General features: G+C 41.5%; 1 protein-coding gene across 1 annotated transcript in view; it reads left to right on the top strand.

Annotated features, from left to right (window-relative positions):
- The first annotated feature begins 10704 nt into the window (after positions 1-10704).
- Positions 10705-13198, top strand: part of TYMS (thymidylate synthetase) — a 13420-nt gene continuing 10926 nt past the window's right edge. The window contains exon 1 of the mRNA XM_006901294.1: positions 10705-11017. Within this exon, the coding sequence (XP_006901356.1) occupies positions 10705-11017 (313 nt within the window). The remainder of the gene's footprint in view (positions 11018-13198) is intronic.

The following is a 13198-nucleotide window of genomic DNA, read 5'->3' as shown; positions in this document are numbered from 1 at the left end:
GAGAATCAGCTATGGGTCAATTCCAACTCAAAAACACACAACAACAATAATAATGTCATTTGGACTTGGAGTTGATTTAAGATTTCTGGTTACAGTTTTTCTATAACTGAGGACTTGCATTTGGTAAGCCCTCCCTGTCTCCCTCAAAGTCTGACTTAATCTCCTTAAAACTGTTTCTTTTCAGGTTTTAACAATTATCAAACAGAATCTGGTTGAAAATGACTGGAACCAATCTTGACCCATTTCACATACAAAAAAAAAAAAAAAAAAAGACAGAGAGAGAGATGGCTAACCTGTCCTGGAATAATGTAGCCACCACAAAAATCCTCTCTCAAATCAAGCTAAAGATGCCACTTTACATACAGGTGATGTATCATGGCTTCACATATACTCACTCCCTCTGCTCGGAATTTTATTCTCATACATATGTATAACTCTTCCTTTAAAGATCCATAAAATGTCGTATCCCTACCCACCCCCTCCGACCCCAAAAAAGCCATGGAATGTTAACAGCCTCCTGGTTCCTTACTTAGTAATAAATTTACTTTCTGCTTCTCTAAGAATGGTGTCTAACTTCTAGCTGTTAGCATGCTGGGCAGCAGACCCACTTCTCAAGTATTAAAATGATGGACCAATGTGATCTTCATGTGGTAAGGATTTTGGGGAGTAAAGAGGGGTGATGCTACATATTGAATTGTGTGACCTAAAAAGTATTGTAAATCCTAACCTTTATGCCTGTAGTTAAAATTTCATTTGGGAATGAGGGGTTTTGTTATGTTAATGAGACTAGCTTAGTTTAGGGTGTGTTTTATGTCAGTTTCTTCATAGATGGGAGAGATTAAACGCAGCCAGCAAACAAAGATGGGCTAAGAGTTGCCAAGCCACATGAAGACTTCCAGGAACAGAAGCTCAAAAGAGACAATGGTTTTCTTTCTACCCTATTGGGAAAAGGTTTTAAAGCACACAGGGATTTCATTTTTAGAAGGTCCCATTTGTCAGTTTTATCCTTTCCTGGTCAAATTTGTAAGCTTATTTATGCCATAGCCTAGGTCTTCTAAGTTTGGTCCCATTTTGCCTTTTATGATCTTTAAAGTAAGCAGAGATCAATGGTGATTAATCTTATAAAACACATTGTATGTGAATGATAGTGTTGAGGACTTTCCTTCATAGGGTCGCTAAGAGTCGCCTATGACTCGATGGCACTTAACAACAACAACAATGAATGATTGTTTGAAACACAATGTGAATATAGGAATGTAAAATGCAATGTACATGAATGATACACAAGTATACAATTGTACAGGCAAACCAATATAAAATAAAAATAAAGAGGGGAAGAAGAGACAAAAGTCTCTCTCCAGAGTCGACGGCAGAAAGACTTCACTGAGAACAGGCACTCTGTATTTGATTTTTTGTCTCCTAAACTGTGAAAAAAAACCCAGATTTCCATTTCTTAAAACCACCCACTTGTTATACTTCTGCTACAGTAACACTAGCTAACTGATGCTTTCATACCACCTAAGGGAGATTGAAAATGTTAGACATTTTTTAATTTAATTTTTCATCATAAACTTAAAGAATGGCAAAAACTTATTTCCCCAAGTCTTGTGAATAATAAGACTTTAAAAAGGAAAACTATTTCATCACTATTTAAAATATATCCAGTAGAACTGGAGTATTGTAGCAATTTCATAGTCAGCATCATTAATTTAAACAAATACACACACACACAAGTCTTTCTTTAATGGTGAGAAATGTCATCTCACTCCTTTTTCTCCTTAATTTTGCTTTTCATGTGATTTGAGACTTTGATTCTAATGTAGTATATTTTTATGCTTAAGCATCTTTTGTTGACCAATACAATAGAAAAACTAAACATTTCCTGTGATCACGTTTCTGTATATTCCAAGTATTCTAGTCTATGCCACTATTAAAATTATTCTTTCTATACAATTAATGAAAAAACAAATCTATTACAAAGTTTGTACTATTAGACATAAAACTTTTAACAGGAAAATGTGCCTTACCAAGAAGGATAAACCTCAACCTCTGCCCCATGATGTATCCATTCATAATTAAGATAATCCAATAGAAAAATGGGCACAGGATATGAACAGGCACTTCACCGAAGACGACATTCAGATGGCTAACAAACACATGAAGAAATGCTCAAAATCCCTAGCCCTAAGAGAGATGCAAATTAAAACAACTATGAGATATCATTTCACCCCAGTCAAAATAGCAAAATTTAACAGAACAGCAAGCAACAAATGCTAGCGAGGTTGTGGAGAAACTGGAACCCTGATTCACTGTTGGTGGGAGTGTAAAATGGTGCAACCCCTGTGGAAAGCAGTATGGCACTTTCTCAAAAAGTTGCAAATAGAGATACCATTTGACCCAGCAATTCCACTACTGGGAATATACCCTGAAGAGACCATAGCTGACATCCAAGCAGATATATGCACACCCGTGTTTATTGCAGCTTTGTTCACAATAGCAAGGAGTTGGAAACAACCTAAGTGCCCATCAACAAACGAATGGCTAGAGAAGCTGTGGTATATTCGCACAATGGAATACTATGCTGCATTAAAAAACAAGGAACTCATGCAATATTATTCAAAATGGTTGACTCTGGAGAACATTATGCTGAGTGAAATATCCCAGTCACAAAAGGACAAATATTACATGATGCCACTGTTGTAGAATGGGACTGTCCTTGGGGTTGGGGAGAGACTGAGTAAGATGGGTTCAATAATGTATACTGCACTGAAACAGAGGAGGGAGAAAACTGTTTAAAAGAGATATATAACTAGGTATTTCTGTCATCACAGGAGACTAGAGCGAGGGCTACATGGTGGAGGGGACCTGGGGGAGGGTTTGTAAAACAATGAAAGAATCTTTTCTTTTACTTTTCCATAATTTTTGACTCATGTACTTATAACGTGTTAGTCAAATTTGTGTCTTCTAGTTTGCAACCCCCCCATGATACATCTTCAAGGATATGAACATGTACGGCTAAGCACAATTAATAACAGTGCATCTAAATTCCAAAATCAATCTCCATAATAGTCTATGTGTTTCCTACTGCCAAAGGGGCCCTTTAGAGTAGTGAGAGAAGATCTTCACCCTGAAACCCACAGCGTCCCTTTTCAGCAGGAAGTAGCTAAGAGAATATGCCATCCCCTTTTCCTTATGACTCAGGGTGAAGTCTCTCTCAGGGAGGAGTGATAGGGAATGGCAAAGGACACACTGACAAAGAAGATTAATCAGAACTGGCTTTGACAAGCACTGTGGCATTTGGATAAGAACAAACTGGGAGGAGGGTAGAGAGAATAGTGCAACAATGAATGAATGGAAACCCAAAATCTCTGTAAATGTTTATGAAAATTAATAAAATATAATTATAGAAAAAAAGATTTCTTACTAGAATAAAATAGAATTCTGCACCAGTATTCTTATTTTTCATTTTCACAGATTTTAGCCTCTGGCTTGTTGATTGGAACACCATTCCCCCAAATTATCCCCTGCTGGTTTTCCCTTATTCAGGATCCAGCTCAAATGTGGGTTCCTCAAGGACCTCTTGCCTGATAAAGCACACCCAACCACTCTCTAGCCCATTGCCACTGTTGGCTGCCCTCCAGTTACTCTGGATTTACTGTCCCTTATGCACTGCCTGATCCCATGCCATCCCCAGGATTGGTTGCAGATTGAATCGCTGTGATCTGTAGGATTTTCCTTGGCTGATTTCTAGAAGATTGCCAGATCTTTCTTCCTAATCTTAATCTGGAAACTGTTGGAATCTACTCAGCATCATAGCAACACACCAACTCTATTAACTAAATGGGTAGTGACTGATTACCTGGTTTCATTTTCATTCTAGAACCTGACACTGCTTGCAGATACCTTGCTGGTTGTTGTTGTTATATGCCATCAAGTTGACTATGACTCATAGTGACTTTATGCATAGCTCTGAACCCTGCTCTATCCTGAGCCAATCTCACTGTTTCTAACACATCTACGCCATTCCCCCAGTTACTATGTCACGGTCTTCATTTAATTCAGTGTCTTCCTCTCCTTTACCGTTCCAAGAATGTCCTCTCCAAGGAGTGGTCCCTCCTGGCCATATGCCCAACATGTGAGACAGAGCTTCAAAATCATTACCTCCAAAAAAGCAACCTGGTTTCCCCCTCTCCAGGAAAGTCCTGTTTGTTCTAGTGGTCCACGTTATGTTCCACATCCTCCTGTATTCTTTATCTCTGCTAGAATATCAGTACTATGAAGGCACAGACCTGACCTCTCTTGCTGTTTGTTGACAAGGTATCATCACTTATGGAAATGTTTGTTGGATAAATGAAGAGACAAGCAAAATTGTCCAAGGAAAAATTGTCCCCTGCATAGCACTGCTAGAATCTCTTTGAAAAACACTGCACCCCACATGGACAGCTCCACTTTAGCTTCTTTCCCCAGAAACTGGTCCAGGCAGCTTGAGTCTCCACTCCTGCTTTGTGAGTTCAAGTTTTCTGTCTCTTTCCAAAACACCATTAGTATCACTGCTCCCATATTTCTGGGGACAGCCCAACCTAACCAAACAATATAACACAACCCTGGGGGACCACCATTCTGCAAAGAGATAAAAAAAATTAAATAAATATCCAGCAGGAATCTGAAAAGTCAGGGTAATGGTGTACATAGACCAATGGTGATTAATTTTATAGAACACAATGTATAAGAATGATTGTGTAAAATACAATGTGAGTGAAGGAAAGTGTGTAACACATGTATACAAATTTAGTATGTAAGCTATTATCAAATGTTAAGAAATGTAAAAATAATATTAACAGTGGTTAATAGGGAGAAGCCAGCATGTAACGGGTGAGGGAAAGGTCAACCTAGGAAAGACCAGCCTAAATTAAAAATATCTGCAATGCTATAACGGAACCCGGTGCCCTCTATGAACATTTATTAAGCATATGTACATTCATCAAATCAAATCTGTTGTTCTCTGAAAGTCTCAGACTTACCCCGTTTTACAGAGGAGACCTGAGCTCCACAGAGAATTCTAGGCTCTGGTCTTTCTAAAAGCAGGTTGCCTGGACTTTCTTGTGGTGCCACCAGATGAGTATGAACCACAATTCCTGAGACCTGAAGATTTGTACCAAACTCAAACCAGACCTACAGCCAGGTGAGTTGATTAACTCAAGGTGACCATCCTTTACATTTCCAAGGCTGTGAATCTTTAAGGAAGGAATCTGTGCATCTCTGTCCTCTGGAGCAGAGCTGGTAGGTTAAAACTCCTGACCTTTTGGTTAACAGCCTACCAAGTAACACACCCTACTACCTGGACTCCCTGAAGACTCATACAAGGCCTGTGAAATATCCCATTTTTATTTCCCTCCCTTTCTTTCAACTTAATTAACTGGATGGCTATTTTCTAAATTGTCTTCTTGTTGCATTGTGTATGTTACATCAGAATTGACCTAGAGCTGACCCTCCAGTAGTTTTTCAGAGGCAGTTAATTGCACGAGAGGAGACTGCCCATCCTTTTACCATGGAGTAACTGGTGGATTTGATCCACATACCTTTGGGGTTGCAGTGCAGTTTCTCATCACTAGGCCAAAGGGCTTGTGTCACATAAAGGCGTGTCGCATTATTTTTGCTGACCAGATTAGGTAAGGGTGCAGATGAAACATATGTAACTTCTTTTCAAGAAATCTGCTTTACTGTTTCAAAAAAAGGTTAACTTTGCACTTGAAAGTGCACTTTAGCAGAAAAACTGTAGAATGTTGCAAAGATAGCAATTTTGAATAAACAGAAAAAGAAAACCTGTAGATTTTACTAAATGGAAACAGGTAATGTTTAAGACATTTTAGAGCCCACATCTTACTCTTTATGTCCCTGGAGGTGTGGTTCTTAGCTGCCCTAGTCAACGACTCCCAGTCAACAACCCTGTTGTTAGGTGCCATAGAATCTAGTATGACTCATAGTGACCCTATACTGTGCCATCTTCACACTTCCTGACACACTAGAACCCATTGTGGCAGTCACCATGTCAGTTCACCAGGTTGAAGGTCTTCCCCTCCTTTGCCGACCCTCCACCCTTCTAAGAATCATGTCCCTCTCCAAGGAATAGCACTTCCTAGCAACACATCCAAAGTTTGTGAAGCAAAGCCTCATTATCCTTGCCTCCAAAAAGCACTCTAGCTGTGCCCTCCCCAAGACATGTTTATTTGTTCTTTTTTTTTTAATTTGATCTTTTGGCCATCCTTGGGATGTTCAGTGCTCTTCTCCAACACCACTCAAAGGCATCAATTCTTCTTCTGTCATCCCTATTCATTGTCCAGCTCTCAGAGGCACAGCAAGTGATCAAAAAGACCATGGCCTGAATCAGGTGCACCTTAGTCCTCATTGTGGTTGTTGTTGTTATGTGCCATTGAGTCACTTGTAACTCATAGTGACCCTATGTACAACATCCCTAAACCCTGATTTGTCCTGTGCCAACCACACTGTCTCTGACATTCCCATCCCAATTACTGTATCAATCCACCTCATAGATGGTCTTCCCCTCCTGCACTGTCCCTCCACCCTACCAAACATGATGTCCCTCTCCAAGGAGCGGTTCCTCTTACAACATGTCCAAAGTATGTTAGACGAAGCCTCAGAATCATTGCTTCCAAGGAGTTGCCCAGTTTAACCCTTTCCAGGATGAATCTGTTTGTTTTCCTAGCAGTCCATGGTACTCTCAATACTCTTCTCTAGCACCACAGCTCAAAGGCATCAGTTCTCTTTCTATACTCCTTAGTCATTGTCCAACTCTCATTGCTCCTCAATAATCTGGAAAGATCACTAACTGTAGACTTCCCAAATGAAATATGTTGCCTGATTTCTTGACTGCTGGTACCAAGGATCCAAGTAAGATGAAGCTGTTGACAGTTTCAGTCTCTTCTTTATCTGCCATTATGTTGCCTATGGGTCTAGTGGAAGAATCTTTGCTTTCTTAATATTGAGATGTAATCCATACTGAAGGCTGCATTCCTTGATCGTCTGTAACAAGTGCCTCAAGTCCTCCTCACTTTCAGCAAGCAAGGCTGTATCATTTGCATAACAGGTTATTAATGATCCTGATGCCACATTCTTCTTCATAGAGTCCAGCTGTAAACAACAGACCTAAACCTTGCCTTATCTTACACCATCCTCACCATCACTGATATGCTCAAAGCCACTGTTAATGTCATTATGTTGATCCATCTTGTTGAAGGTCTACCTCTCTTTCTCTGACCCTTTACCTTTCCAGCATGATGTCCTTTTCTAAGGACTAGTGCCTCCTGACAAAATACTCAAATTAGGTGAGAATCTTCACCTAAGTGTGCTCTAAGGAACACTTTGGTTGCACTTCCTCCAAGAAAGCCTTGTTTGTTCTTTTGGCAGTCAGTGGGATACTCAGTACTCTTCTCCAGTACCACAACTCAGGGGCATCAATTCTTCTTCTGTCATCCTTATTCATTATCTAACTTTCAGATACATAGGAAGTAATTGTCCATGGCTTGGATCAAGCATACCTTAGTGTTTGAACTGACATTGTTGCTCTTAACACTTTGGAGAGGTCACTGACAGCAGATTTGCCAAATGAAATCTTTTTCTTTTTGGACTGCTGTTACTCTAGATGTTGATTGTCCAGCAAAGTAAAATGTAATCGTTGACAATGTAATCTTTTCCCCATCATGATTTCCCCAAACTACTTCTATATTTTAAGTGTTTGTTAGAGAAGCACTCCAACTTCTTAGCACCATTCCCCCCCCCCTCAATTATCTAGTACTGCTATAAGTGAAAGACCATGAGTGGGTGGCTCTGATAAAGATATTTTCTCACCATTTAAAAGGCTAGAAGTCCAAGTTCAAAATGCCAGCTCTAGTAGAAATCTTTCATTCTGACAGCTCTGGAGAAAGTCCTTATCTCCTCTAAGCTCCTGTTTCTTTCGATATTTTTTTTTTATTCTTTGTTATACATTTTCTTCCTCTCTCCCACAGCCCGTAGAGCAATGCATTCCTTGTTCCATTGTTTTCGTACACATGTCTAATAATATATTTCTTTCAGACAGTTGTTCCTCTCATCTGCTTGAATGCAGTGTTCATTATCTATACTCTTTTCCCATTCTCTCCCCAACTCCCCTCCAACTCTGTCCTATTTTATAACAGCAGTGTTATGCAGTATTTTTCCTTTTGTAACTGAAATATTTCACTCAGTATAATGTCCTCCATGTTCCATATTGTATGTTTTACAAGTTCATTGTTTGTTTTTTTTATGCTGCATAATAGACCCTTGTGTAAATGTACCATAATTTTTCTATACATTTATTTGTTGATGGGCACTTGGGTTGCTTCCAAATCTTTGCTATTGTGAATAATGCAGCAATAAACATGGTTGTACATACATTTATTTGAGTCATGGCTTTAATTTCTTTAGTGTTTATTCCCAGTAGTGGAATTGCTAAGTTCCAATGGCATTTTTCTTTCCAACTTCTTGAGAAAGCTCCAGACTGCCTTCCACAATGGTTGTACCATTTTACATTCCCACCAGCAGTGAATAAGAATTCCAATCTCTCTACAACCTCACCAGAATTTGTTGTTTGCTGCCCTGCTGAACTTTACTATTTTTGCTGGGGAGCTTCTGTTTCTAAATAGTTTTCATTTGGTTTGTGTTTTATATCTCAAGAAATTGACTCAAGACATACCATACACTAATCTTATTATCATTATGTATCATGGCTTGGATCAGGCCCATCATCGTCTTTAAAATGACATCATTAGTCTTTAGCACTATGGAGAGGTCCCTAACAGATTTTTCCAATACCATACATCTTTTGATATCTTGACTGCTGTTACCATGAGCATTGATTGTGAATCCAAGCAAATTGTAATTGCTGACAACTTCAATCTTTTATCCATCTATCATGATGTTGCCTATTTGTCCAGCGGTGAGGATTTTTTCTTGATGTTCAGGTGTATACTGAAGGTTGTAGTCTTTGATCTTCTGCAGCAAGTGCTTCAAATCTTCTTCACTTTCTGCCAGCAAGGTTGTGTCATCTGCATAACTCAGATTGCTAATGAGACTTCTCCTAATCCTGATGCCATACTCCTCTTCATAAAGTACAGCTTCTCAAATTATTTGCTTAGCATACAGATTGTACAGGTATGGAGAAAGGATAAAACCCCCAACATCCACCTTCTCCGATTTTAAACAATCCTGTGTTCCCTTGCTCTGTTCAGACAACAGTCTCTTGGCTCAAGTATAGGTTTCACATGAACACAGGTAAGTGTTCTGAGATTCCCATTCTTCTTAATGTTAGCCATAATTTGTTATGATCCACACAGTCAAATGCCTTTGCATAACCAATAAAACACAAATAAACATCTTTCTAGTATTCTCTGCTTTCAGCCAAGATTCATCTGACTTCAGCAATGTTTCTTGTTCCAAGGCCTCTTCTGAATATAGCTTGAATTTCTTCTGGCAGTTCTCTGTCCATGTACTGTTTCCTGAAGCTAGCAACAATTATAATAGTCTGCACTAGATTCTCATTAACTCTTTCAGTACAAGATTACTTGCTGCATGTACCACACATGAATTGGTTTATTTTCAGATTAGCAAGAAATACCTATCCTTCAGTGTTTATATTATGTTTCACTAAAATAGAAAAATCTTAAGTTATTTAGTCCAGTAAGAATGTTTCATTGTAACACTTGTTCCAGTTATCATCCTTAAGTGGGACAGAAAATAGGAGAATATAGAAATGAAAATCATTTGTGAGACTATTGCCCCTTGGTTTTAACAACAATAAAAATCCTTTGCTGTTGTGTCAGAGAGTTTATAACTGACTCCCTTAGCAGGTTTTCAAGGATGTAAATCACATGGGAGAAGACTGCCCACCTTTCTTCAGTAGAGCTGCTGGTGGATTCAATCAGTCAGAAGCACAACTTCTTATGGACTAGTCCACCTCGATGTTGCTGTGTATTACTGAGTCGGAACAGACCCATAGCTGACCCTTCAGAGGGTTTACGCACAGAGATTGTTCACTGTTCTCCCGCAGAGCAGCTGGTGGATTCGAACCGCTCTTTAGTTTGCAGCGCAGTTTTTCAAAAGGAACTCCCCAGTCCTTTAGTTGTTCGGTGCTGTTGAGTCAAGCACGACTCATAGCGACCCTATGAACAATAGATCTGAACCCTGTCCTCTCATATGCCATCCTCATCATTTGTGACACGCTCCGAGCTCACTACTGCAGACAATGGAGCCAATCCAACTGGTCTTCCTCTCTTCTGCTGAGGATGTCCTTTTTCCAGAAATAGCCCCTCCTAGCAACATGCCCACATTTTGTGAGTCCTCTCCACGATGCATCTGTCTTGTTGGCAATCTGCTTCAAGACCACAACTCAAAGCGCCTCTGTTGTTAAGAGTTTCAAAATCACACGGGAGTTGATTGCTGATCATTCTTCTGCCGAGCAGCAGGAGGATTCGAAGTGCGTGCCTTTGTGATTGCAGCGCAACTTTTTACTACTAGACCACCAGAGAGCGCTTGAATATCTGCAGAGTTCCAGAATTTATGCACCTACAGCTTCCCTTTCCTTCCAGAGGCCGCAGGATACCCCGCCTTTGGAATCCTTCCTAGTTCAAAGGTTTCTAGCGGCGACCTTCCCGCGAGCCCGCACGTCTGCGCATGTCCCGGACGCGGGGGCGGGTCCGACTGCGCCTCCCGCAGGAAGAGGCGGGGACTTCAAAACCGCGGCGGGAAAAGACCCGGAAGGTTCCGGCGCTCGCTCCGCTGTCCCGCGCTCACAGCGCTATGCCCGCTGGTTGTCAGCCGCTCGCTGCTCTCGAGCCCGAGCCCGAGCTCCCTTCGCGACCTCATGGCGAGCTGCAATACCTGGGTCAGGTAGAGCACATCATGCGCCACGGTGTCCGCAAGGAGGACCGCACCGGCACTGGCACCCTGTCGGTGTTTGGCATGCAGGCGCGCTACAGCCTGAGAGGTGACCGCCGGGTGGGCAGGGAGGGCTCGCTGCAGCCCTAAAGGTGACCTCCAGGTGGGCAGGGAGCGCGCGCTACAGCCTGAGAGTTGACTCCTGGGTGGGCAGGTAGGGCGCGCTGCAGCCCGAGAGGTGACCTTCAGGTGGGCAGGGAGCGCGCGCTAAAGCCTCAGAGGCGACCGCCCGGTGGGCAGGGAGGGTGCGCTGCAGCCCGAGAGATGACCGCGGGGAGGGCGCGCTCCCAGTGAGGCCCGTTAATGCGCGGGGTGCCGCGGGGCACGCTACCTCGCGTTAACTCCTCATCGCAACTTCAGCGTGTGTGGAAGCATACTTGACCCACTTTACAGGTTCTGCAATTGAGGCGCTGATCTGATGCATGATTTGCATGCGGCACTAAGATGGGAGTGACAGAGGGGAATAAAACCAGGCCAAGACTTGGGCTTTTAAAATCACCCCCAGAGACTTCTCGCCCCTGTAATAGACCTCAGAAGGATCTGCCCGGGCTTGTCCAAGGGCTTAGCTGGTTTGGGATGTGGGTCTTTCCCTGTGTTGTGGGGAGAGAGGTGTGTCTCAAAGTGATTAATTCCCTGGTTAAAAATTTCTGGACATTTAGGATCGGGCTTTTGGTGGACAGAGAGGGCAGGCAGGGACCTTGGACAAAAGAGAGTCCTTTCCTACCTCTCACTTTTTTTTCCATGTTTTGAGCACATATTTTGAAAGAGGCCAGTTTTCTCCATTAGTAAATTGATAACATTAGATTTCTACAGTGTAATGTCAGCCCTCTATTGCATGTTCTTCTGGAAGTCAACTTCGAGGCTTTCTACCCAGCATACCTTCAGATAGTAGCACGTGGCCATACAGAGACCCACCCCATACACCCAGGCTGATTCATATTGCTGGTAATAGTCAATACTCATGGTACCAGCAGTCAGGAACCTCTCCAGATTATTGAGGAGCAATCTTGTCAGTTTGAGGACTAAGGTGCATCTGATTCAGACCATGGTCTTTCAGTCACTTGCTATGCATCTTTAGAGCTGGACAGTGAATAAGGATGACAGAAGAAGAATTGATGCCTTTGGGTGTGGTGTTGGAGAAGGGTACTGGCCATCCCATGGCCTGCCAAAACAAACAAGTATGTCATGAAGAAAGTACAGAAATTTAGAGGCAAAGATGATAAAGCTTTGTCTCATATACTTCTGGCATGTTTTTAGGAGAGACTTCTTGGAGAGGGACATCATACTTGGAAAGGTTGGAGGGTCAGTGAAAGAGAGAAAGACCTTCAACCAAGTGGATTGACACAGTGATTGCTGCATTGGGCTCTAGTGTGTCAGAAAGTGTGAGGATGGCACAGGACAGGGCAGGGTTCAGATCTGTTGTTGCTCATAGGGTCACTAAGCTTGTACTTGCTAGTACTAATGACACAGCAACAACAGCAGAGTGACACTATACAACAGAACAGAACGCTGCTGATGCTGCACCATCACAGTCTGCTGTTTAAAGGTTATTGTTGCAATCATTTTGTCATTCCATCTCACTGAGGATCTTCCTCTTTTTCCCTATATGTGAGATGAAATTTCCATCCTTGCATCTGAGAAGCACTCTTGCTTTACTTCTTCCAAGACAGATAGGTTTATTCTTTTGTCAGTCTATGATAACATGCAAATATTCTTTGCCAGCAGCCCAATTTGAACACCTCAGTTCTTAGGTCTCCTTTCTTCACATCTTTGCTCTAAAGAGATCCTTGCCAGCAGATTTGCCCATTCCAGCATCCCACTTGGAATTCTTAACTGCTGCTTCCATGAATGTATATTGTGACTCTAAAGAAAATGAATTGTTGACAGCTTCAGTCTTCTGCTTTTCGGTGTTGTTTTTTTATATAGTTGTGAGAATTTTTGTTTTTGTGTTGAGGTGTAATTTGTACTGAAGACCAGATGGTTTTGAGATTCATCAATAAGTATTTTGCATGTTCTTGGTTTTCTGCAAGCAAGGTTGTGTTATCTGCATACCACATGTTGTTAATGAGTTTTCTATCCTGCGGATGTGTTATTTCCATGTTGTTCACTTTCTTGGATTATTTGCTGAGCATACAGATTAAATAGTTGAGAAAGGATACAACCTTGATGTACACCTTTTGTGATTCTAAACCAAACCCTGCAGTACACGTTTCCTTTTTATTTTTTTTTT

Source organism: Elephantulus edwardii, unplaced genomic scaffold (genome assembly GCF_000299155.1).
Source record: "Elephantulus edwardii isolate Elephantulus edwardi_28Jun2011 unplaced genomic scaffold, EleEdw1.0 scaffold00316, whole genome shotgun sequence".
Lineage (NCBI taxonomy): Eukaryota > Metazoa > Chordata > Mammalia > Macroscelidea > Macroscelididae > Elephantulus > Elephantulus edwardii.
This window is presented reverse-complemented; position numbering and strand designations above follow the sequence as displayed.